This window comes from Dryobates pubescens, chromosome 7 (assembly GCF_014839835.1).
Source record: "Dryobates pubescens isolate bDryPub1 chromosome 7, bDryPub1.pri, whole genome shotgun sequence".
NCBI lineage: Eukaryota > Metazoa > Chordata > Aves > Piciformes > Picidae > Dryobates > Dryobates pubescens.
The window spans coordinates 8,768,414-8,794,991 of NC_071618.1; the positions used below are offsets into that span (position 1 = coordinate 8,768,414).

Below are 26,578 nucleotides of genomic sequence, written 5' to 3' on the forward strand. Positions count from 1 at the left end.
AACTTGTGCCTTCAGCACCAGCTCTTCACTGCCAGCTACCCTACTGCAGAAGAATCTGGATAGGGACATTGCATGTGTAAGGTCTGCTGCCAGCTCCATTGCCTTGAACACTGAAATGGTGTTTTTCAGTAGTCAGTCTGTCACTTCATCAGCTGAAGTGTTCAGCAACACAGTATAGACTTACTTGTGACACCTATCACAGATCAGCAGTAACTACAGTTGCCTGAATGTTTTCAGTGATAACTTCAAGAAGTTTGCAATTCCTGCTGCTTACCTGCTGACTTTTATATCCTATATTAATGCTACCATATCTCATAGCTGCTCACTAGCATGTGGGAAATGAGTTAGAATCATAGAATGGTAGGGGGTTGGAAAGAACCTCTGGAGACTATCAAGTCGAGCCCCTCTGCCAGAGTACATTCATTTAGGGCAAGTTGCACAGGAATGCATCCAGGCAGGTTTTGAAAGGCTCCAGAGAAGGCTCCACAACCTCTGCAGGCAGCCTGCTCCAGTGCTCTGTTACCCTCATAGTAAAGAAGTGCGTCCTCATGTTAAGGTGGAACCGTGTTCCAGCTTGTGTCCATTGCCCTTCATCCTATTACAGGGCACCACTGAAAAGAGACTGGCTCCTTCTTCTTGACAACCAACCTTCAGATATTTGTAAACATTAATAGCATCCCCTTTCAATCTTCTCCAGGCTGAACAGTCCCAGATCTCTCAGCCTTTCCTCGTAAAATGTTCCACTCCCCTATCATCCTCATTGCCCTCCACTGGGCTCTCTCCAGTATTTCCCTGTCCCTCTTGAACTGGGGAGCCCAGAACTGGACACAATACTCCAGATGTGATCTCTTCAGGGCAGAGTAGAGAGGAAAAACATCCCTTGACCTGCTGGACACACTCTTCTTAATGCAGCCAAGGATATCCTTGGCCTTCTTTGCCACAAGAGCACGTTGCTGTCCTGTGGATAACTTACTGTCCAGCAGGACTCCAAAGTCCTTCTGCATAGAGCTGCTTTCCAGCAGGCCAGCCCCTAATCTATACTGGTGTATGATGTTATTACTCTCCAGGTGCAGGGCCTTGCTGAATTGCAGCACAGCCTTCTGTGAGCTAAAAAGCTTTAGCTCAGCTCCTAGAGACCATTCCTCTCAGTCAACCCTTTTGTTGGCAGCCTCAGAGGGAAAGATCACAGAGAGATTCAGATGTTTTCTCAGACCTGAACATGATCTCCCCAAATGACAGCACTGTCTCCCTGCCAGGCACTGTAAGGAAGCTTGCAAATTAGCTGATCTATCACAAAGAAATGAGGAAAACTAGCTCAAAGCATGGCAGTTCCTCTGGCCCATTAATTTCACTGCAAGTAACTAAGAAAGGATTTGTAAAGACAGCATTTTAGACAAGATACCAAAGCCAGGACGAATTTTTTACAGCCCACAGCACTTGGCAGCGTGTCAGTTTTAACATGACATGACTTCACTTCCATCAGCAGAGAGCTTAGTGCCACAGTAGACTCCCTTGCAATCTCACTGAAGTAATTAATTTCACCCCTCAACTGATACTAGATCTGTCAAATGGTACTGTGCTGGTCCAGTCAAGCCTTGGGGTCAAGCATCAGAACAACATTGCTGCCTGTAACAGGGTGAGTTGGGAACATAACTCTTGGAAAAATGTGGAAAAGGATCTAGCGTTGAGCTGCTCTGCAGATCAGCAGCTGTCTTCTACAACAGACTGAAATACAGGAGATCACAGCCTTCAGCCTTCAGTAGCTGGAAAAATATTTGTTTAAGGGCAGTGTAAGTATCACTTTACCAACCCATCTTTTAAACGAACTTTCTTATGATGCTTCTTTGCACCTTTGTGGTTTTCTTTGGGCTCCTCATGTTCAAAACACCCTGCAGAACCAATGCAGGCATTGTATGAAAAAAACCCTCAGTTTGAAGCCATCAGCCCTGGATCCTTTACAAAGTTCCACTGGGGTTTCACTACTACAATCCTCCCAAGTAGCAATGTTCTCAGCATAGGTTGGTGGGAGGACAGCAGAACGGCTGGGGCAGAGAAGACCAGAAACATTGGGATTAGCCACAACAACCGCAAGTGGAGGCAGGAGCAAGACAGACCAGCGTGTACGGTGCAACAGAAGACAAGGCTTTAGACAGTAAAGAGAAAAGTGAACAATTACACATCAACTCTAAACCACTCAGGAGCAGGTCATTTGCCCAGGACACAGATAGTTGGGTGCAATGTGGCTGTGTACCAACTAAAAACATACATGGACGTGCACTCTGTGGACATATTTGGAAAGAAAAAACAGGACTTCTGCTTGTCACTGTGAATGTGTCTGCCTGCCAGGGAACACACATTCAACATGATTTGGCACACCTTGGGGTTTTTCAGTAAATCTTTAAAAAACACTGAGCCACATCATCTGCCTCAAGTTCATCTGGATCCAAAATCTTGTCTTCCCTGCTTCCAACAGAAAGACCTGCTGGAATACATCAGCAGCATCATGTCAGTGGCATGGTTTCACTGTTCAGAAGGCAAAACAAGAGTTACAAATTCTCAGAGAATGCTGTGTTCCATTATAAAAAAACAACTCTGGCCTCCCATATTTGTACAAATCTCTAGTCTGACCCACCTAATTTCACAACCTCTATGGCTTTCCTATTGCTGGTCCCATTCCCTCCTTATTTGCAATGAAGGCCCACAGCAGGACAAGGAGGCAGAATTAGCTCAACCAGAACATCAACCCTTCCAACCACACAGGTTAAAGAAACAGTCTGACCAGGACTTGCTATAAAGCTAAGTGACACATGCCTGGGCTACCTAACCTAATGCATAGCACCTTGGCAATAGGTAGTACGCTTTAGTATGAAGTGGCCATGAAGAATAAAAATGCCTGCCCTGGAATGGCTGCAATAATACTGTGAAAATGCTGCAACACAGAAGGTCTTTCTGCTGATAACAAACATCAAATAATTTATGTCCATATTGTAAAACCATGAAAACAACTGAACTACACCAGCTCTATACTATTGATTTTTAGATAAAGGCCTGGGCCTGGGAGTGACTGCAAGCACGAAAAGAGCAGAGCTGAATGGAAAGTTAAATGCTATTTTGGCTCACCTACGACCTTGCCGGCTATACAGTCTATGAAGATTCATTATCAACACTGTAATTTGGTTACCACTACAACAGTTTCAGGCTTCCTAGCAGCAGCTTGCTGGAGCTCTCAAAGTTAAAGACAACTTTTCTTTTTTTTTTTAAGCTATGTGAATGATCATTAAACATGATTGCTAAAAGCAAACTGTCAAAGTTGTTTCATTTATTTCTTAGTATCACAGCTGTACAATTTTCATACACACAGCAGGAAATGCACATTGGTTACACAATGGCATTTGGCTGCATTTCCAAGTATAACACAGTAAGTGCAACTTCACTTAAAAATGTACATTTATACAACTTAAACAAATTAAAGACTGCTGCTCTACTATCTGCGACAGTATAAAGCTTTGCTTATGTTGAGTGTCATTACTAAACCACTTCCTGGTTAAATATAAAACATATTCAGTCATTTTAAAATGGCCCTTGTGGTACTTGGCCAGCATATAAAATATTTATTGTGTAAAATTGAACCACTGATTTTTTTTTTTTTTTTTTTTTTGGTAATTTAAATAATCCTCTAAGCCTATTTAAACATTTGCTGTTGAAGTGTTATACTGACACTTTGTAGCAGGAACCAAATTGTACCCTCCTTTTGTTCCCTCTTGCGATGCTTCTCAGAGAAAGAAGTTACATTTGTGATGTATTGCAGCTTTATTCAGATACAACCAGATGGAGAAACTATTTAACAATTTTTGCTCGAAAGGTTAAGTAACATTTTTCATTAAAGAAAACAAAAGTACATTGCAGAGATATTTGTCATCAAAATTTTAATGAGAAAAGTGCTAGCAGCACTAAAAAAAAACAAAGAAGGAGGAAAAAAGAAGTAGTAATTTATCTTTTAAAGACCCACCCAAATATTCAGTTTAAACTCTTGTAACTTTACTTTTGGAATACATTGGTCCACAGACCACATTCTTGTTACAGTTTACCAAATAAAAACAAAATTGCTTATTGCCGTCCCTATAACAGGAATGGTTCAGTTTTAAACCTGCTTTAAAAATATACATTTTACAATCCTTTCACCTCAACAAAGGTGACACTGACAATAAATACACTGGTTTGGTGGTTTTACTTCTCTTTGCCTATGCAAAGTCCACAAACTACCTGTTGTAGGCCCTTTCTTTTTTAGACTTCTCCAATGCCTTGTCCATAGTTTTCTCATTTTCTCCTCTACATTTGGGGCAATACCATTTGCCCTTCGGTTTATGATTGAGTCCCACGCAAGAAAAGTGAAACCACTCAATGGGGCACTCGTCGTTATCACATCCTATCATTTCTCCATAGGAGACTTGGTTGCACAAGCAGTATGTTGGCTCATTAGGGTCAATAGGAAGGTCTGGCGGAGAAGCTTCCCTTTCTGCTTTGGCCTTGGAGCGTTTCTTCTTCTTGGATGTTTTTGCTTTCTTCTCCTTTGGAGTTCCTGAGGTGATGTCATCATGATCATGATTATTTGAAGCATTCTCTCGATTCTCATTGTTCCTTTGCCGCCTGGATCTCTTGTTGTTGGGCTTTTCAGCCTGTGTGATTGTCTCGTTCTTTGACTTGTCTTGGCTGGCTTTCCCACTGTTTCCAGTGGTATCATTAGGTTCTTGACAAGTTTCAAACAGTTCCACGTGGCTATCCACTTGCCTCGTTCTGTTCTCAACGAGCTCCACCATCTGACTGACGATTTGGATCTTCTCATCGCCTAGTTCCTGACTCCGAATCAAGGCTCTCTGTATGCAGTGCAACATTCTTCTCTTCTGCACGGCATCTGTCTCTCGTTTAAATTTTTCATAGTAATCATCCAGGTCCTTCAGAATCTCTGCAAGGAAGAAACAAAAACTATAAATATTTTCAACAGCAAGAATGGCAGAAAAAAGCCTTCCTGTATTGTTCTTTCCATTCAGCAACACCATTTTGTAGTTCACAAAGCTGACCAAAGGCAGATTCCCTGAAGCTGCTGGTATCTGACAGGAGGCTCCTGACTCCAGTGGATTACTTCTCTTCTAGTCATTCCCAGGGGAATAGAATGCAAATGCTGATTTAGAAGAAAAATATTACTACATATAATTTTATGCATGTTGACAATTCTTCCCTTTAAACTTATCAGCAATTAAACCACACTAACTAAACAAACACACGCCAGCAAAAGTTCCAACATTAATTGTGAAATGATAGGGGAAACAAATAGGTTGCTCTCCTGGGTATTTTCTATGTAACAAACATTAATATTTTTAGTGAATGACTGAGAGTGGGAGAGAGACAGTGGGAGAGAAAGAAAGCACAAACCAGTGAGAAATCAGATGCTGAGTTTCTTACTTATTGCCACCATAATTGACAGCTGATACAGAATATTTCCAAATACACAGGGATAAGACTCTAATCTATGACAAATTTCATCCAGTACTGCTCAGTAACTTTTGCTGAAGATGCGAGTCCACTTAAATTGCTAGGACTACAGAATTAGAATGACAATACCCAAGAAGTCTGGAGAATTTTTGCTTTCTATAAAATATATGCTGCTTACTTTTTGAAACACAGAAACAGAATCTCCATTAAATGTTTACTGCAGAGGAAGAGATAAAGTTAGGAAATTATATACAACAACAAAGCAGTTAGAACTTTTGATTTAAAATGGTAACAAATGAAGATACATTAGATCTTGAATTGTACTTCAAGGATTGTTTCAATAGTGCACCCAAGTATTTAAAACCTCAAGAATGGTTCTAGAAACTCATTTCTAAGCAGGTGTTTTTGAGTTTCACTACAATACTCAAACAAACTCAAAGATAGAAGACACTCAGCATTTCCATACCAAGTCCTCAAAAACATGCTGAATGTTTTTCCTGTTTCTCCTTTCCCCTCTAATTTTTTTTTTTCCAGGTTAGAAGATTTTGCCCTAGAGCAGCAAAATACACTGATATAGAAAGTCTAACCTCAAACACAACCTAAAATCTCTTACACATGCAAATGGCACTACCAAAACTTTTTCAAACTCTTTTTGTTTGCTAAGAGAATGATATATATGCAACTAATAGTTATCCTGTGATGTAGGTTCTGTCTTGGCTGGATAGATTATTTTAAACACACAGACATGTTCCTAAACTCACATGGAAAGTTTATGCAAGTTTTCTCACCCAAACAGCTGTCAACACAAAAAAAAACCCACCCAGATGTACATCAGATTAAGCATTTGGGAAGAATAAAAATCCAGTCTAAAGTATTTTTAATGGCAGAAGTGAATGAGTTTTCTATTCTAAAGTTTCAGCACTTGACTGATGTCATCAGTTCAACCCATCTCAATCTGAGAGGCAGGCATTCAATACTACAAAATAATTAGTAACGTAACGACTTTAGTTAGCATTACAAAGACTTCAATTCTAGCACTGCATATACACACCAACACTACTTACAGTGCCATACCACCGCCTGATACAGCTGTATTATTCAGGAGGAATACCTGGCTGCAATGATCTTTAACTCTGCAAAGCCCTATCAAATGTGTCCTAGGGCACTTACACAGCTACTATGTAAGACGTCGTGTGAGCGATGCTTTCTCACAACTGCAAGCAAGCAGAAATGTTTTCTTAGCTTGAGTGTCAGAATCATGTTATTCAAGGAGCACCGGCTAAAAGAAACAGCTTGACAGCTGTTGGAGGAGGACTGCAGTACCGTTGCTCATACCGGCACGCTCAGCTGAAGTTGCCCGCCCCAAGGAAGCTGCATTTACAGGAACTGCAGAAAACTGTTTTTCACTGGCGTGCTGTAACCGAAGGATCAGAAAGCGAGTTTTGCACGATTGCATATTACGCAATTGCTTCCCAGCTGTGAATGCACACCCCCAGCAACACAAAGACCATTCAAACAATGAAGAAAGACAGACAGACAAGAGAGACAGACAGACAAGACAGACAGACAGACAAGAGAGAAAGATAAGAGAGAAAGTGCCGTATGTTATCAAAGCTTTATTCCCAAAACGCTTTCATAGCCCTCACGAAAGGGGAGACACCACCGATTACAGGGCTACATGCCCACGCACCCTGGTGAGGGGGCGCCCATACCACTGCCAAGGTGACCAGCGCTGGACAGCAGAGACCTCACGAGGACCAGAAACCACATCGGGATCCCAGACGGCGGGACGATAACCAGCAGAGACCTCCTCAGCCACGCCGACAGCGTGCCGGGCACGGCCAAAACCCGCCCCGCTCTGCGACAGCACCCGCCGCTTTCAGGGCCGCCCGTCAGCCCCCGCCCCCGCCGCAGAGCTGGGCTCGTCCCGCCCCGGCGGCTCCGCCCCGCGACAGACCCAGCAACCCGCGTGCTCCATGGCTTGGGAAGGAAGCACGGGGAAGGGAGGGCCCCAGGCAGCACCGTCACAGTGGTGGCTGGTCCCAGCCTTGAACAGCATTCCCCCACCGGCCGGCCGACCGACAAGAGACCTAGTCCTTCCAGGCCAAGGGGACTGCCATCTCCTAGCAACCGGCGCAGCAGCGACGTCCCCGGAAGTGACGGAGCAGCTATTGTTCTCCGACAGGAAACCGGCAGTGGTTCCCCCGGTTCGCAGAGTAACAGGGGAGAGGGAGGAAGCGGGAGGGGAAGGAGGCGGAGGGCAACAGGGCGGAGAGAAGAAGCGGCCCGCCCACTTTCATGCCTATCAGAGGCGCCGACGGGGAGAGCCCGCCCCCGTTGGCCCTGTGTTCCAAATCGGAACTAGAACTAACCATAAGACTAAAATAATAAAGCAGCAGCCAATGGCTGCGGGTAACCCGAGCTTGTGCCCGCCCCCTCTAGCACGGTCGCGCCATTCACGAGCAAGAGGCGGCGGGAAGAGCTGCGTCCCTCACACCGAGACATGTCAGTCACACTCTCAATACCCAAGGTTGGCCTGCCCGCTGCCGCCGCCCCGGCCAATCAGAACCCACAGGCCGGGGCAGGCCGAGATATTCAAATCAACCCACAGAAAAGTTGCTTCTCGAACGTCACGAGCAGGCGGGCCACAAGGCGGAACAGCCTGGCCCAATAACCAATCGGCGAGAGGAGGTGGGCCGTGGCCGGCCCGTGGAGAGGCTTCCCCCCTATCAGCCCTTCGGGAGGCGGGCCGAGCTGCGATATGCTAACGAGGGACGTCCATAAAAGCCGCAACAACGCCGAGTCCCCAGCAAAGCGCGGAGGCGCCCCTTGCCACTGTGGAATGTTCGTGCAGCGCACTAGAGGCGTACTGCCCGCCCTGCCCTCCCCGCCCGCCAGTCCGCGGCCTCCCGAGGAAGTTTCCTCCAGCCTCTTCCCCCGGGAGCCGCCAGACCCCGTGGCGGGCTGCCTAACGATCGGCTGGGGGAACCGCAGGGCTCGCTACCCACCACCCCTAATGCCCCATGCACGGGAAGGGCAAGGGAGAAGGGGTCCTCCCGGCCCGGCACCCCGGCTGTCACTGTTGTCGGCAGTACCCAATAAAGCCCTCCCCTCCCCCTCCCCCCTTCCCGAGCGGACACCAGCGAGCAAGTGACAAAGCTGCCCCGTGCCCCGCACAAACTGGCTTCTCTCCGCCCGTGGGGCATGGGGACGGCGTGCCCCGAGTGCCGGCAGCACGGGGGAGGGAGAGAGAGGGAGGAAGGGGACGCTTCAGCCTTCAGCACATCCGTAAACCTGACCGTATGCCCCCACACGCACACCACACACCGCACACGCCAGTCCTGTCCCCCCTGCATCACGAAGCGGGGCTGTTTTACGGGTTGAAACGAAACCCACCGAGGACGAAACGAAGAAAGCACACCCTGCCCCCCACTCTCGTCTAGCCCCCCTCTCCTCCCTCCCTCCTTCCTTCCCTCCCTCCCTCCCTCACTAGCTGCCTCTCTCCCCTACTACAGCCATAATGAATACTGTACATTCCTAAATGTTGTGCTGTAATCTTCTCTGTCCACCCAGCACTTTCTTCCGTACCCCGAAACCCCTCCACCTCAGCCCCACGGCCGGGGACGGCCCCCCCTTTGTGCACTGCACACCCCACTTCCCTGCCCCCGCCTTCTTGGCCAGCAATTTACACAGAAAAGCAGAGTCCTTGCTTAATAAGAGAAGCTGGAGACCTTTTGTTCCGCCCCATGACAAGAGCTAACGCTGCAGATCAGCCCCTCTCTCTCCTCGGATCTCTTCTCCTGTCTTTCTCCCTCCTTTCACCTCCCGAAAATAAAACTATCATCCCTGTGGGGTGCAGAGGGGCAAACGGAGCCGAGGCTGAGCTCTGAAGAAAAGAAAAGGAAAGACAACCTCCCCCCCGAGCCCCATATCACACACACGGACATACACACACACACACACACACACATATAGAAAGCACTTACCTTGATATTTGGCGTCTATTTCCCTCATCAAGGAGACATTTCTCTGCAGATCGAAGGGCATAGACTCGATGGAGTCCAGATAATCTTCCACATAGTTCACTAGGTGAAGCTGGTCTCCGTTTGCAGGACTCAACATTTTCATCCGGCAAAGAAAAAAAAAATATCCTTCCCCACACCTCTCTCTGTCTGTGCGAAAGCAAGTGCTGCTCCCTCCAAAGACGGTAACCCCAATGAACGGCTCACTCCCTGCCCACCTCTCTCCGTAGCTCCCCCCCAAAAAAACCGAGAAAAGCTACATCTGACTCCTCTTGTATGAAACAGAGGGAGAGAGACACACACACCCTCCGCTAGTCCCCTACAGCCAGCAGCAGCTGATTGAATGGCTGTCGTTGTGGGTAATTCACGAAGGAGGTGGTAGGAACAATCAGAGGGATTTGTGTGTGTGTGAAGGGAGGGGGGAAGAGGGAGGAGGAGGAGAAAGGAGGGGGGCTTAAGCCAGCTCCTCCGAAACAATCTGGAAACAAAATGTGCTCTGTAAAGTGTCTGTCAGGAGCAGCGGCAGCCCCTCTGTATGCGCCAGCGCCGCTCTGCTCCGCTTCTCCTCCGCTCCCCCTTTCCCCGCTCTCCTCACCGCCGTCGCCGCCGCTGCTCTCCGGTGATATTAACGCAGCCTCCTCGCTCCCATACGCCGCACTTGATCCAACGTGGAAAACCCAAATACCAGTTTCAAACACTTGGGAAACATTCAGCCCCGCCACGCATGGCGCATGCGCACCCCTCCCAGCGCTGTATACACACACACGGCACACACACACCGCGCACACACACTCTCCCCCTCCCCCTCCCGGAACCGCGGCGGGATGAGCCTCTCTGCATATTCATCGTCCCTCCTCCCCTTACTCACGTTCGGGGAGGGAAGACATCAGGGATGCGGTCGTAGCGAGGGGGTGGTGGGCGGCTCGGTGCCGGCGTAGGCGTGAGGAGAAAGCCCCCGCGGCCGAGCTGGGGGGGGTTGAAGCGGGGGGGGGGGGGGAGAGAGGAAAGGCGGAGGCTCCAGTGAAGTTGCCTGGACGCTGCCAGAAGAGCGGCCAACGGGGAGGCTGAAGGAAGAGTGTGCGGTGTGGCGCCGGCGGGCTGCGGGAGCTTACGAGCAGGGGAAGTTGGATGCTTTTACGGTAGGGCACAGACTTTGGAGAGAGTGTCTCGCCTTCTGCCAGCTGGTGGCGGAGGCTGCGCTCACCCCGACAGGAGCAACTCCGAAGACTTTCCTAGAAAGGACAGGGGGGGCACTAAGAACCATGCAGCGCCACAGCAGGGGGTGCACCACCATCCCACTTTGGGGGCAGGGCTGTACCCGGCGCGGCGCCGGACGCTGAAGAGAAACGCTGCCTCCCTCCTCAGCGGGCAACAGCATCAATCATCCCTGCGGCGGGTGACACCCGCCCCAGCCAATCACCTCTTCCCTCGTATCCCGCCCCGTGGTTCCCTCGACCAATCCCCGGCAGGTGGGAGGGAGGGCGGGCGCCGCGGTGACAACGCTACCCGGGATACCGGCCGCGGCAGAAGGGGCGTTAACGTGAGGGGGGGAGGGCATGCGCATGCGCACTTCTCCGCAGAGCGAGGAGAAAATGGACTCGCCGGCAGCTGGTGGAATTCGACTACGTTTCCCAGAGGCCCCTGGTGGTAGCGCATGCGGGCGGGCTGGCTCGCCGCAGCTCCCATTACCCGCGCAGCGGGCTGCGGCAGGCGGTGGGCAGGGAAGATTTAGTGGGTCTTCTGCGGGGTGGGCTAGAGAGTAGCTGCCATGCCTGGGCGCCCGGCACAGAGGCCTCTGAGCGCCTCCGGTGAGAAGAAGCTGCTGTACCGCTCGAATTCTTCCCACCAGGGTGACCCGAGACGGCGTCGGGTGAAGGACCCCGTTCTCGGTCACCTTTGCCGAGTCTGGGTCAGGGTGGGAGCAACATGTCTTTTTCTCCTGAAGTTGCTGCCATAGCCGTTCATACTCAGCAGCTATCCTGCCGCCAGCCAGCCGGTTACACGCCGATCTGGGGGCATGGGGGCATCAGTCTCTCCTCAGACTCCTTTGAGCCTAGCAAGGCGTCTGAATCCCTCCCGTCCTTCTCCCTTCGCCTCCGTCGGGGCGCCAAACTGCAGCACGCACACAGGGTGTGTCAAGGGGCGAAGATAGGTCCGAAAGAGACCCTTTCTTCGCCCTGCTCGACCCTACCCCGTCCCAACTCGGGGAGTGTGACCGAAATTCCCCCGCGCGTTGCGCTCCATCTCGACGGCAGCGGGAGGCGGGGCGGGCGCTTAAGGGAGGCGGTGGCGGCGGCCCAGCCCTCCGCAGCGCAGGGCGGGCTCCGAGCCGGCGGAGTGAAGTCATGTCGCTTCAGTGCAGGCGGTTTTAACTCGTCCCTCTGCAGGGAGGTGTGTTTTCTTTTACCTGACGTTTCCTCTCTGGAAGTCCCCTGAGCCCAGAGACACCCGATCGCGCCAGCATCGGCGGTGTCGGGTAGCGAGGAACTGGGAAGGCAGAAGGCAGGCCTGGAAAGCCTACCCTAACTCCAGCGACGCAAAACAACGCACGCTTTCTGCCCTTTTTTTTTTTTGTTGTTAATAAAGACGTCACTGGCAATCCCCTAATTTAGGGGAGACTGACTCATCGTTTCTAAACGCTCAGACTTGCTGGTACAGTCGTTGCTTATTGAGGCACTAATGTTCGGCTCCTTGTTGTAGGGAAGAGAGGGAGCGGTGGCCTGACTAAGGACCTCAGCATCTTAACCCTATTTTTCTGCTGTCATCAGCTTAGTGTCTGAATGACTGAGTGGGGTTTCCAGGAGAGCGCATAGGCAGCTATTTACCAATCTCTCCAGTGGGAGCCAGGCACCAAAATGCTTCTGAGGAGTGGAGATGATATCGTAGACTGCCTATTTCGAATCGACCCTGCCCCTCTGTTTCAGGCAGACTTCAGAGGGCAGTTGCTCATTTTCTGAAGATACTGTAAGTTCTCCGCTGTTTTCTTCTCCTCATTTTCTGTTTCATTTGCTGTACTTACTGATGTAGACTTCGAAAACCTGAGATCTTTTATGTATGTAAATTGCGGCGAGTACTACGGCTTCTAGGCAGTGCTTCAAGCTAGTGTTTCTGGACCTGTGTGCTCAGTTTTACGGTGGCACCAAGAGAGAGTTGTGTATTGGCAGTACTAGCCTGGGAACACCTACTCTAAATTGTTGGCACCACCTTGGTGTTTAAAAGCCTGTTTTACCTTTGCCTTGAAGAAGCTGAGCCACTGTCAGCAATTAAAGGTAGTTAGCAGTCCCCTGGCTAAAGACCAGAACCGGAGTCAATAATTATGACTCAGTAGAGACATCTGAAAAGGATTCAAATGAGCCCCAAAGAGTCATTCTTGGGGAGGGGGGAAAAAACCCCCAACAACAACCCCAAACAAAAAAACCCCCAACAACAAAAACCACCAAAAAACCCCAAACACAAAACAAACCCCAAAAAACCAACCACCACCAACAAAAAAACCACCATTCTACACACACAGTAGTAATTACACACATAAATAAGCTATCAGTTTGTAAAAGTACCTGCTAATTTATGAAACAAGAACTTCTATCCTCTTCCTCATAGGCAAAAAAAGAAAAATAAAAAACCAGAAAAGTACAAATGTAATTGTGGCCTGCTAATCTTCAGTAATTTACTCAAAAGTATTGATAGGCTTGGATATACTGAGGATAGAGAGCTTGGTTTCATCTGTGTTTCAAAAGTGCCATCTACTAGATCATCTTCCATTAGCCTCTCATGTTGCCACAGAGTGATAGGGAAAAAAAGTCATTGGACTTTGCACAAGTCTGTGGAAAGGATGGGACTGAGCTCATCTGAGAATGCATTTGGTATACACGTTGAAGTTCTCCTTTCACAGGTTTAGGAAATGATTCTTGGCACTTTGTGTAGTGCTGTAATCAAATATACTTGTACCCAGAAATATTTATCCTCTGCGTGCCAGTCTGGGCTCAGCAGCATGTCAGTCATTTTTTTTAGGAAGTGGGATAGGGGGGTAAGGGGTTGGAAACTTTTGGAAGGTGTGGAGCTGATGCCTATTGCCTATTTCTCCTTTTCATTCTCCTCTGCTTTCTTTTTATTTTAGCCTCTTGCCTCAGAACCACAGTAGGTGAGAAACTGGAGATTTTGAATGGCGTTTCAGATCCCCTATGCTTCATATTAGGGGGCTTTTCCTTACTCTTGCAGAGCACTCACAAGTAGAAACATAATGAATGATTGTTGTATGTCAAAGAAGGAAAAGCCTGGGCTTAATTGTCTTATTTTCTATACTTCATGAAGGATAGAGTTTCTAACTTTTCCTTCTGCTTCTAAGCTCCTTTCATTATAAGAAATATTTCCTGTTTAGGACTTCAAATCTCTGGAGTTTTCCAAAGTTCTTGAAGCTATTACTTTACTAAAGATCTAAACTCACAGCAATGGGAATTAAGGGAGTTTATAATTAGGATCAACAATTTGTGCACAGCTCCTGTGTAACATACATATTATGTGTATACATTTGATATTATAGAACATGCACTTCATACAATATATAAATATTCTACTAATTATAGTTATTCCAGTCATAATGTTTGTTCCAGCTCATCAAGTTCAGAATTCTTAATGAGGAACACAAAATCCCAACCCTCCTACCATGTTGCACAAATGCAGATACTGAGTGTCTGGGGATAGCTGGCACAAGGAAGTCTGGCTGCCTCCTTTCTCTGCCTTAGTTGGATATTGCTCTGTGAAATACTATGTAATGACTGCAGCTGTGTATTTATTAGGAAAGATAGTGTCTCCTGATTGCTAGTCATTACACTCTCTAGGTACAGATGAATGTGTTGAGTTACCTCTAATGAACTGCTGTTTCTGCACCATTTAATAGCTTAATCCTTATCTTCCACAGTTATGTATGTTTGGGGGTTGGGTTTGGGTTTTTTTTTTTGCTTGTATGTTTATACTTTATGAGGCTAAATTTGTACTTACTTGGGTGTTGATAATAGAATTTTACAAGTCTACTCATGTTGCTTATGGTTGAAGATTTTGAAACACAACTGCAAAAGGCTGATATGCAAGATGAGCAGAGCTGAGGCCTCTGAGTATGAAGACCAGCAGACAGTGTATAATGTTTACAGATATCTGGTCCAGAAATACCTGTTCATCTCAGCAAATTATGTGGGATTAATGAATTCTAAAATCTGGAAAGTAAATCTAGCCGAGCTGGTCTTTTTACTGCTTCCCATAAGAAAGGCCAAAGAATTCCCCAAACACTTACCTAGCATAAGCCTGCCATTCAAAACTTACTGTCTTTGGTTTGTTTTTTTTCAGTCCTAAAGTCAAGTTCTACTTAGGAAAATGGGTGTTTCAGTGAATTGAGCTTATCTGTTCCTCTTCTTGCCCTGAAGGTGTTGCACTCACTGCCTCCTTTCACACCTGTTTTCTGATTCCTGCCATCTTTTTCTTGCAACTGCTGCACCTAGTGAGCTGAAACAGCACTGATATTAAAGGTGAGCAAAACATTCCAACTGGAACTAGTAATTGTGCATTTTAGTGGAAGGCCAAGGCAGGACATTGAGCTCTCCCAGAGGCAAGTCAAGAGTGATCAAGGGGAACTTATTTCATGAACTCCACATTCCTGCAGCATTTTCAAAAGAAATGCACCTGAACAGTTGGAAACCACCTCCAAAGACACCAATCTGGCCTGTGACCAAATCTATACCAACAACCCTCAGGCTTGTTTCTGTGGCACAGGACCAGTGCCATTCTGTATCTTCATCAGTGATGCAGTGAGATTGAGTGCACCCTCAGCAAGTTTGCGGGTGATACCAAGTTTGTGGGTGATAAGACTGAAGGATGGGATGCCATCCACAGGGACCTGGATAGGCTGGAGAAGTAGGCTGAGGAGAATCTTATGAAGTTCAACAAGGCAAAGTGCAAGGTCCTGCATGTAGGTCAGGGCAATCCTAAATATCAGCACAAGCTGGGGGAAGATGAAATTGAGAGCAGCCCTGCATAGAAGGACTTGGAGGTACTGGTGGATGAGAAGCTGGACATGAGGCAACAGTGTGCACTTGCAGCCTGGAAGGCTAATGGCATCCTGGGCTGCATCAAAAGAAGTATGGCCAGCATAATGAGAGATGTGATTATGCCACTGTGCTCTGGTGGGACCTCACCTGGAGTACTGTGTCCAGCTATGGGAACCTCAGCATAAGAGGGACATAGATCTGCTGCAGTGGGTCCAGAGGAGGGGCACAAATATGATCAGAGGGCTGGAGCACCTTCCTACAAAGGCGGGCTGAAAGATTGGTGGAACACGAGCCAGCAGTGTGCCTAGGTGGTCAAGAGGGCCAGTGGCATCCTGGCTTGTATCAGAAACAGTGTGTCCAGCAGGAGCAGGGAAGTCATTCTGCCCCTGTACTTGGCACTGGTTAGGCCACATTGAGACACTTGAATGTGTCCACAGAAGGGCAACAAGGCTGGGGAGAGGCTTCGAGCACAAGCCCTATGAGGAGAGGCTGAGGGAGCTGGGATTGTTTAGTCTGGAGGAGGCATGGGGAGACCTTATTGCGCTCTCTGACTACATGAATGGAGGTTGTAGACAGGTGGGGGTTGGTTCCTTCTCCCAGGCCACCAGCACCAGAACAAGAGGACAGAGTCTCAAGCTGTGCCAGGGGAAGTTTAGGCTCGAGGTGAGGAGAAAGTTCTTCACAGAAAGAGTTATTTGCCATTGGAATGTGCTGCCCAGGAAGTGGTGGAGTCACCGTCCCTGGAGGTGTTCAAAAAAGGACTGGACGTGGCACTTGAAGCCATGGTTTAATTGTTATGAGGTGTTAGGTAATAGGTTGGACTTGATGATCTCTGAGGTCTTTTCTAACCTTGTTGATTCTATGAATTGAGGCTGTTCAGCCCGGAGAAGAGAAAGCTCCAGGAAGAACTTACAACTTTTCACTATCTGAAGGCGACCTACAGGAAGGCTGGGGAGGGACTGTTAAGAAGGGCTTGTAGTGGTAGGACAAGAAGCAATGGTTTTAAACTGGAGCAGGGCAGATTTAGGTTAGACATAAGGAGGAAATTCTTTACAATGACAGTGGTAAAATACTGTAACAGGTTGCCCAGGGATGCGTTCAAAGCCTTGTCTGTGGACACATTCAAAATGAGAGGCAACCAGCACCAGAACAAGGGGACACAGTCTCAAGCTGTGCCAGGGGAGGTTTAGACTCGAGGTGAGGAAAAAGTTCTTCACTGAGCGAGTCATTCGTCATTGGAATGGGCTGCCCAGGGAGGTGGTGGAGTCACCGTCCCTGGAGGTGTTCAAGGGGAGATATTGGACGTGGCACTTGGTGCCATGGTCAAGTTGTGAGGTCTGTTGAACAGGTTGGACTTGATGATCCTTGAGGTCTCTTCCAACCTTAGTTACTGTGATACTGTGATACTTCATGTGGCCCTGGGCAGCCTAATCCAGCTCACGCTGTCCTTGCTTACTGCAAGGGCATTGGACAAGATGACTTTTGAGGGTCCATTTCAACCCAGTGCAATCTGAATCTGTAAATATTTCTGATGAAAACCAAGCAGCGTTCGTTAGAGCAGGTAGATTGTCTGAACAAAAGCAGATGATGTTACAAACTCAGTGTCCAGCCTAGTAGGCTTTTAATAAGAACAGGAAAGCTTTTGTTCTGTATGCCCACCAATTAAATTTCTTTTACAATTTCCCCAGGATCTCTCTCAGAATAGCTATCTCAAGATAGGTACCTCTTTTATAAAACATAATCTTTAGTTTGTGAATATCTGGGGCAATGGCCACTCAACATTTACAATATTCCTGAGCCAAGCATTTGTAAATAAGACTGAGAATTTTTCCCCCCCTCATTTTGGAAATCAAACAAGATTCTTAAAATTATAAGAACCTATGTTTTGTAAAAATACAAGGATTCGGAAGGATAAGTCAAAATGTGTCTGTTACTACAGACTACTACAGAGTGCCAAGAGAAATTCAGTCCACTGTAGTAGATTTAGCTCATCTTTGCTTTTGGTTTCTAGTTTTGTCTTTACAACATTTTCCCTCGCTTATTTTGTTAGGGTCAGCTTCCTTGCCAGGTTTTTGAACTAGAATCTGACAAGAAGCGCCACAGATACTAGAAGTGTGCTCTTGGTAACACAACAAATGCAGCCTTTCTCCTCTGACAGCAGTTGTAAGACAGTGTGGTTTCATTTTACAAGAACAATGCATCATGTTTAGCAATAGGGAGAAACTGTAAAACCTTACAAAGCATGTATTTCCTGATAATAAAGGGAAAATTATTTTTCTACTTTATTTATTCACTTAGATACAAAACATGCTCTGCAATGCGCCCACTGATCTCACCTCTGTGGACAAATGTTTTAGGTAATCCTGGCACTGGAAGCTGGAAAAATACAGGAGAAGCCAGGTAAGCCAGAACACTCCCAGAATGCTCCCTGCCCACTACAGAGGTGTTGTGGAGCTGATGGTGGAGAGCACACAGCTGTGCATCTACCAGATCTTTCCTTTTGATCAAGCCCACAGGGCAAACATTGCCTTCTTGCACATGCAGATAAAGGAGAAAAAAAGCACATAAACCCATTATAAGATGATCAGGAGTCACCTCTTTAATTTAAGAGTTTCAGTTTTTATTTAAAGAAAGGTAAGTTTTATCCTTAATGGCTCTTGGGAAAAAAATGGCCAATGACCTGACAATACTAGGTACAGGGGCAATATGTATCTTTAAACATTTACCTCAAGCTCAGACACATCCCAGTGGGGGTTTGACTGAGAGATGTACCACTCTGCAGACCACATCTCTTCCAAGCTATTCAGCAGAAAACACAGAAGTAACAGGAGTACAAGACCAGGACTGCCATCAATTGGGTGTACCTTGGCTGCAGCTGCTAGCAACCTCTAAGGGCATCTGCTGCTCCAGGTGGAGGCAGAGCTACATCTTCTGATGCAGGCAGGAAGTACTTTGCTGCTTTTCTGCCTGTATGGTAGATGTATATCATCTCACTCCACATGTCCCGGTCAGGAATAAAGGTATCAGAAAGGGGGATAATTATAGGTCGCCTAAGCCCAGGTGTGCTTACAGCCATGGACTGATTGTTTCCAGGAATGTTGATATTTTTAAAACACATAAATGATGGCTCCGATTCACCAGTATTGCTTTTAACTTGAAATTATATTCTTTGAGTGATTGTAGAATACTTTCCACCGTTCCATTCAATTTATTTTATTGCATTAAAACAAATCTCAAGTGTGAACGATGTTAACTTTTTATTTCAAGCTTTTAATAATTGTGGCCTTTCCTAACCCCAGAAAATGTTTTATATCAGGACATGGAGGTTTCTGGACTACATGCTAAAGGCCAATCTGGACAGCACACACACTTCTGAAGACACTGGGGAAAGAAAAAGCTCCTGCATTCTTGTAATCTGTTGGCAGTTTCATCCTTGATAGCTAAACCTGGAATTAAGGCTAAAAAACATCCACTGTAACTTAGTATTGATTTGGACTCTGTCAAAGTGCTTGGCACTCTGCAAAACAAAGAAGACAATAGAGTTAATGACATCTTTTAACAGGCAAAACCATGGAAACTGAAATAATTGGCTTGTGAAGCTTCTTGAGAAACATATAAAGCAAACGTTTACAAAAGTTATTGGATGCTATCTTCAGTTTCATCCTAACTAGTTTCAAATTAGCTCATATAACAGGTTTCTTAATTGATAAGAAAGTTGAGACTATTAAATGGAAAACTTTGTAGAAAGTTTGCATATTAAGCAATAAAAGAGAAGTCTTTGTCACTGGCAAGGTTTTCTATCTGACACTCTCTAAAGTGAAGCAAGCACTCAGTATTACCTTCCTCCTAGATGCCACGCAGATGGTTTATCAGGCAAGCAAAGTGTTCTGGGAGACCTGTAAAAGCTTTGCTCTTAACAGCCTGCTTAAAGGCTTGTATAGATGAAGGCAGTTGGGAGTGGGGCAGACAGTGTTTGCTGGAACCAATAGTTCCACTATCTCTTCATATAAGAGCAAGGGTGTGCACAAGTGGAGCTAGTAGGCCTCAACTTGAACGTGTCAAGGGCATGCTTCCTAAAAATGGCTGTGGACTAAATGGCAGCACTCCTTGCCAAAAGCTGGAGTTAATGTGGGCTCAGAGAAGCCAGGGAAATTAATGGCTGAGTAAATCTCCTGAGGGAGGGTGAACAACACAAGGGGGGAGCCCCAAAGCATTCAGCTGAGGATGTATTCTGGTCAGAAACTGGGAGAGTAGCCAGGAAAATATTATATATGCTTGTACAGTTCTCACTTCTTTCCTTGGTACCTGCTTATAGTTAATTTTGGAAGCAACATACTAGTTAAAAAAATACTTTTGGCACCCATATTGTTACTCACTCTAGTTAAGTAGCTCATAATTTCCAAAGTGGATGAAGACACTACATGTAGTTAAGCTCCATTTCCTCAGTATGCTCTGAAAGAAAGGGGGGAAAAAAAAATAATAAACTCACAATAAGAGGAGAAAAGCATCCTCAGAAAACACATGTCCTTTGCTTGTCCTGACATTGGAAAGGAAGCAGGCCTTGATAGCTGGCTGCAGGCCAGGGCACCTCGGCTACAGCCCAGGGTTCCTCACCCACTACCTAGCAGCAGTTCTTGTCATTTTGGGAAACACCCAGGTTGGGTAGGACTTTACACGGGTGAGAGTAAGGGGGCTGTGCAGAAGTGTATTTTGAGACTCTGATTTATTAAGTTCTGCTTGGTAATGTCAAATCACATTTTTATTTTGGAGTCTTAAAAGGCTGTCTGCTGTTACCTGACCCAAAAGGCAGGACAAAATAAGATTCACCCCCATCTGACCAACTCGACTTGACACAGCTGAGACCATCTCAGTAAATTATCGCTCACTTCCTACAAACACCCCCACTAAAAAACTCTTTTAAGAATAACCGCGCACTGCCACAGCTACACTGACGCACAAAGCTGAGTGAGCGTGATTTTGGCTGAAGTCAAGCACGGTACTGCCCGACCCACGCCCCGCACCCCCAGAATCCCCAGTCCGTCGGACTCACATGGGGCCGCTCCGAGGAACGCCCGTCCGCCGGCTTGGGAAGCAACGGCTGCAGACGAGAGGCAGCGGCGCCTTAGCCGCGCCCCCTGTCTGCAGGCACCTCCTCTTCCTGCCGCTCTGGCTGTAGCTACCCCGCTCGCTTGCTGTTTCGCGGTACAGGCGGTGCGGGTGTCGCCGCGACAGGCGCAGGGGGTTGTGCCGGTCCCCCTCGCCCTCTCCCCGCGGAGAGAGGCGGAGCCGCCGGTTCCCCGCCCGCCTGACGGCCTGCCTGCGGTTGGGGGTTGTGGCCATGCTTCGCGGAGCGGTGGCAGCGGCGGCCTGGCTGCGCGGCCCCTGCCGCGGCGAGGGGAAGGTGGCAGCTCGGCGGCGTTGCAGCGCGGCACGGCGGCGGGAGTGGGTGCCGCCGGCTGGCTGGGACAGCGGGATCGTGGCGTACAACAGCCGGAGCCGGAGCAAGGGGCCGCTCATACTGGCCACGGAAGGAGTGGCGACCTGGTAGCGCCTTGCGGCGGACGGGTGGGCGTGGGTCTGCTGGGGGGCCGGGCCGCCGCCGCCGGCCTGACTGGGAGTGACGGGCGCGGTTTGCTTCTCTTCTCTGCAGGTACAGCTGCGGGCCGACGGTGTACGACCATGCGCACCTCGGGCATGCCAGGTGAGTCGCGTCTCGACTCAGTGAGGAGGGCCTGTCCTGCGTGAGCACAGCATGGGTGAGAGACCCTGCTGGGAGCCTCTCAGGGGGCACCGGCACCTCGCCACCTGGTCCGTGCAAAGGGCAAAATTCTGTTTATTGCTTCATTTTCCCCTCTTGGCCTCAGGGAGATCAGGAGGGGCTGCTGGTGCAGCTCGTCTCGGACAGGGTCAAAATAACGGGGAGAAAAGTATTAAACCCGAGCACTTTTTTTGCTAGGCAGGGTGAATTGCTTCAAGTCGTATTGTCCTGACGTGACCTCTTGTGTGGTGGAATTGGGGTCCTATAGCGGAGCTTCCTGTGAAAGCTTCTGCGAAATGGTAGTTTTGTTTCGAATTTAGTTCAGACATTGTGTCAGCAGATATCGAATTGCCGCTCAGGGTTGCTCATGAAAAAGATTCTTTTAAAGTTAACAGATAAACACATCTGTTCTTTAGTCTTAGAAAGCCCAGGCAGCTTAAAGGCCTTTTTGCATAGTAACAGTTCTGTGGCTTACCATGTTTAAAAAACCAAAACAGACGACCTATCCAAAACAGTACAGCATTTTCTTCACGGGTCATTAGGATAATGACAATAATAAACCAGTTTCATTACAATTAACATTGAAAAAGTACTTTAAATACACCAGAGAAGGTTGCTGATACTTGTTTTAAAACAATGCACCCGATGAGAAGACCTGACAGGTGCCTGTGGTCTCCTGTGAAGCTGCAGGGAGTTGCGGCAGTTCTTGAGCTCCTCTCTCCTTATTCTTAGAAAAAGTGACTTAGAGAAAAATACACAAGAGACTCAGCAAATTTCTTGTATTATGCCTCTATTTCGGCGCCAGACACAGGTAGAATCATTTCAAAAGACCTGTGTACCTTCAGACAGTTTTGGGCAAACTTTTGTACAAAAAGTTATCTGTCTGTCATGACAGAGGTATGTCAATATTTTGCAGAAAAGTCCAGATGCTTCCTATCTATACAGAGATTATCTATCTAAAAATAGCAGAAGTATGCATATCATCCAGGTGTCCATTATCTAATACAAAAGCCATCTTGTCTAGGACTAACAGAAGTAAGTCACTGAAAAATCCTGCTATTCCTTATCTATGCAAAGGCTGTCTGCCAACTCCTCTCCCCCTCCCTTCATTCCAGCATTTCAGCTAACGAGGAAAATACTCTGTTATTCTGTTGATGAGAATATTCTGTTCATCAAAAGCACAAGGTGCCTGGGTTCCTTGGAAGAGCATGGGTTGCTCAGACAATTTCCATCGGTGTGAGGATCAGATGCTGTGTACTTGAATACTCTTTCAATGCAGGCATTTTTACAGCTTCTGGTCCCATTTCAGCTTCATTCAAAATGTTGTGTTAAATTTTGCTGGGTGTTGAGCTGTCACAGTATGGCACAACTACACCTTCTTTCTGTTAAAAGGGAAGTTTTAAAATGCCAAACACGTAAAAATACTGTGAGCAACCGCTCCTTAAACACTGCCACGCTGTTGTGTGTATGTGGTGGTGTCTTTCTGCCTTGCTTCTGTTCAGTCTTAGCAGAAAGCTAACCTGGCTTTTTGCTGGTGATTTAAAAATCAAGAAAATGATGCCCTGAATTATTTTTGCTTGTACTTGTTACCTTCAGGGGAATTTTAATATTTAAAAAAATAAATCATAGCAATTTGTATTTAAATTGACAGTTAACTGTAATACTTCACCTTGAAATAACAATTCAGATTTGTCATTTAAGAGCAACTGTATAAAAAGATGCTACTAAATTTATTTTGTTCAACACTCAGTTGGGGTTCCCTAGTACAGTAGGGCCTGTCTTCCCTGACGTGGAATAACAAGGGAGGAAATTGCAGAAGTGTTCCCATCCTAAGGGGTATAGTGGATCTACAGCACAAAGTTTGCAGAGGTGGGGAATTTAATCTTTTGGCCTTGCAGCTCTCTTTGAGTTTTGAATATTTGTTTTTGTCAGTGGGTCTCCTTGTTCTCCTGTCTTCAGTCTTTTCTGATTATAGCACAAAGTAGGAATGACTTGCTTGCTCTTTTCCTGTTCTCTTTACCCTTCTGTTCTCAAAACTTAATTTCAAGCTTTTCTGATGAGGAGATTTGCCATATGTCTATGCCACTTGGGTTTGACCTCTTGGCTTGCTGATTTAAGAAAGAATAGCTAGGGCTAAATATTGCCTTTGGAGCCATGTATCATGCAGATAAATAGGTGTGTTATGTACTCTTTCTGCAGCCTCTTGCCAACTTCTTGTGTTGTTCCTGTAGCTCTGTTGTGTGTCAGGATGCCTGCACTGAAGACCTTTCTCTCTGTTTTCTGATCAGTTAAACCTTTCAGTGGTGAAGAGCTGGCTGTTCCTTCCCAGTGTCTGTGGCCTTGCACATGTCAGTAGTGATGTCTGTTGCTCAGCTGATTTGTTCAGAATGGTGGAGCACTCTTGGTTCTTGATTTTTCCCAGCAGCTAGGTCCAACTGTAGAGCTTTGTTAGGTACAGCTGAAATGCGTGATGCTTATGGGGGTCAACAGGCTAGGAGATGCAACAGGAAAGAGCGTGAAGTCAGGTGGAGTGATGGGTGTTGTTACCATCCTACCCTTGTAAAATACCATTGTTTTGTTGTACTCTGGCATACTCTTGGTATCTTATCACTAAAATTCATTTTTTTCCTTCCTTCTTGCACTTGACCTGTGGTGAGCCACCATGCAGAAATGAACAATGGAAATGACCTTGAGATCCTTAAGAAGAATTTGAAATTAATGGAATTACTCTTCTTTCCTCATTCCTCTCCACAAGGATTTATTGTTATTTATTATTTCTTCAAATAATCCAACTTTCTCTAGTGTCTTCAGAACTAGGTCTGTATGCCTCAATATAACATCCAAAACATTCTATAGAAAGAAAAAAAAATCACATGGGAGCATCTGAGGGAACTGGTGGTGTTCAGTCTGGAGAAGAGGAGGCTGAGGCCTTACAGCTCTCTAAACTACCTGAAGGGAGGTCAGAGCGAGGAGAGGTCCAGCCTCTTCTTCTTGATGACAAGTGGCAGGACAAGAGGCAATGGTTTCAAGCTGTGCCAGGGAAAATGGCTGAGCCTGAATATTATGAAATATTTCATCACTGTGTTATCAGACATTGGAGTGGCATGTGGACCTGGTACTTAGGGACATGGTCTACTGCTGACCCTTCAGTACTGGGTTGAAGATCTTTGAGGTCTCTCCCAACCATATATATACAGAATATATAAATATTCTCTATAAATATATATATTTTTTTTCTGTGATTATGCCATCTTTTCCCTTAGTTCTGAGACTGGCATTGGTCACTGGTGTTAGCATCCAAGTTCTTGGCTGAATGCTTGGAAATTAGAGTAAAAACTTAGCATGAGATGAAGTTTCATTCATTTCCTTGTGCCTGCTCTGCCATCCCCCGATTTTGACTGCTGTTTGGTTTTTTTCAGTCATCAAGTGATAAGGACCCTGCTCTCTGAGGTGTCAGGAGATCTGCTCTGGCTCTTGCTGTGTTTCTTCCATCAATTCAGCTGGAAGATCAGAGGAGATGGAACAGTAGGAAATGTGTCTGCTCTGGAAGCTATGACTGCAGGGCTGTTAAATCTAGTTTCAAGCTTTTGATGCTGGCATTGCTTCTCTGTTCAGAGTCCAAAGACAAATTTGATATTCTTATGGAATCATGTCACCACATTAGACAAATCTTACTCCCAGTGACCTGGTGTTCATTAAAAACCATCCCTCTGGCAGCAAGGCTTTCAAAAAGCCTTTTTCAACATGGGCATAGTGCAAACAAGTATTTTTGTCATCAAGATGTTACACGTACATAAATCTGAGCCATAATGCTACGTGGTTCCGGTAGCCAAGGAGGAGGATGCACGTCTGTTTCTAGTATTTGTGTGCACTTTTTTGTGCTGATGGCCACAGAAGTGGCAGTTTGTGCCATGGGTGAAATGGGAACCCGTAGGTCTGTGAGTCTACTTTTGGGCTCTGTTTTCTCCAAAGCTAGTGCACGCTGAGGAGTCTAATCACTTTGGAAGGCAGACTTGGGGCCTGTAGTCATCTTCTAATAGCTCATCTAATAATTAGGGTTTACTCAGTCAAAGTGCATTTTGAGAATTTGAGGTGGAGAATGTGAGCAGCAGAAAGGGCTGCCACAGCCCTGTACAGGTTGTAGACACATCAATCTACCAGCATTAACTACTCTGGGTTTTCACAAAGAGCCTGAATAATTGTGAGAATTAATTCTTCAGTGTAGATAAACCAAAGTAGCCCACAGAGCAGCTCTTCTTTGGTATAAAAAAACCCAAATCTCTTGTGCTGGATGAATGAAATAGTTTATTGGTGGCAGGTAGCTGTAGTTGTTTCTTAACCCTGAGCAAAGTTCATTTGAATCCTGTTTTCTTCCTCCCTGTTCATCTACCCTGTGACTTTTGAACACCTGTTGAAATGCATCCTTCAGGCTTTGTATATTCTAAGAATAAATGATCTGTGTGTCTTACTTTGTACTGTTTGCTTTGAGAGTCTTGCTGCTCACATGTAGCTTCCTATGCACGTAGGTGCCTGGATAAAGAGGTGTAACAAAAGAAAGTGCTTAGGAAACTTGATGTAATGTGTCACTAATGCCAGAAGAGGGTAGGCCAGTTCAAGGGAAATCTGCTTGACTTTTGTGCAGGTGGTAACTGGTTTTGGAAAAACGCTTAATGCACTGAAGAGCTTTCTCCTTGAGTGCTGTGCCTGTGTCTGCTGGTGCTATTAGTTATTTTTGTTTAAGTTTATTCTTGCCTGCTGATGTTTAAAAGCTCATATTTTTCCTTTTCCAGCTCTTATGTTAGGTTTGATATAATTCGAAGGATCATAACAAAGTTTTTTGGAATTGAAGTTATCATGGTGATGGGGATCACAGATGTAGATGACAAGATAATAAAAAGAGCCAATGAGGTAGGTGTTTGCTTCAGTATTTGATACAAACCTTTGGTATTTTCTACAGCTTTGTGTATAAGAAAATTATTTTGGGTTTAGTGGTTTGGTTATTTTTGTGGGTGGTTGTTTTGTTTGGTTTAGTTTTGGTTTTCCCCTGGTGGTTGTTTGGGGTTTTGTGTTTTCTGTCTTTTGAGTTGTGTTTGGTTTAATAAGTAGATAACAAATGCTGAGATTTCTGGTCCCCTGCTGTGGCTGTAATAGGGCTGGGAGTCTGGAGGGATGGGTGTTGAGAGATGAGTGGAGGTAAATGGGTGCATAGCTCTGTAAGAGTGAGAGGCAGGGAAGATGCATTATAGCACCTATAGCCAGGATCCTCCTGC

At 46.5% G+C, this 26,578-nt stretch overlaps 2 protein-coding genes and 1 long non-coding RNA gene across 4 annotated transcripts in view; 2 read left to right on the top strand and 1 right to left on the bottom strand.

Moving 5' to 3' along the window:
* Positions 1-3,656: 3,656 nt before the first annotated feature.
* ING1 (inhibitor of growth family member 1) lies at positions 3,657-10,352 on the bottom strand. Of its 2 annotated transcripts, none has more exons than XM_009898709.2 (2): positions 9,477-10,352; positions 3,657-4,963 (listed from the first exon to the last, which is right to left on the bottom strand). In XM_009898709.2, exons 1-2 carry the CDS (start codon positions 9,616-9,618, stop codon positions 4,260-4,262), a joined length of 846 nt encoding a protein of 281 aa, XP_009897011.1. In that variant the 5' UTR covers positions 9,619-10,352; the 3' UTR covers positions 3,657-4,259. The 2 variants fall into 2 exon arrangements, with proteins under 2 accessions (XP_009897011.1, XP_054019023.1); XM_054163048.1 differs by lacking the exon at positions 9,477-10,352 and adding an exon at positions 7,203-7,307.
* Positions 10,353-12,108: 1,756 nt separating this feature from the next.
* LOC128897330 (uncharacterized) lies at positions 12,109-18,229 on the top strand. Its single transcript, XR_008462338.1, has 4 exons — positions 12,109-12,476; positions 13,630-13,653; positions 14,930-15,031; positions 17,849-18,229. It is a non-coding gene; the product is annotated as an uncharacterized LOC128897330 (long non-coding RNA).
* A 2,486-nt stretch (positions 18,230-20,715) lies between these two features.
* CARS2 (cysteinyl-tRNA synthetase 2, mitochondrial) overlaps positions 20,716-26,578 on the top strand; it is a 54,082-nt gene continuing 48,219 nt past the window's right edge. The window contains exons 1-3 of the mRNA XM_054162897.1: positions 20,716-21,094; positions 21,201-21,251; positions 26,099-26,216. Of these exons, the coding sequence (XP_054018872.1) occupies positions 20,889-21,094; positions 21,201-21,251; positions 26,099-26,216 (375 nt within the window). The 5' untranslated portion in view covers positions 20,716-20,888. The remainder of the gene's footprint in view (positions 21,095-21,200; positions 21,252-26,098; positions 26,217-26,578) is intronic.

Bases quoted from the DNA above. Each gene is read 5' to 3' on its own strand.
- ING1 (XM_009898709.2), bottom strand. From the start codon at position 9,618: ATGAAAATGTTGAGTCCTGCAAACGGAGACCAGCTTCACCTAGTGAAC. The intron at 4,964-9,476 runs GTAAGTGCTTTC...TCTTCCTTGCAG, and splicing joins AATAGACGCCAAATATCAAG to AGATTCTGAAGGACCTGGAT.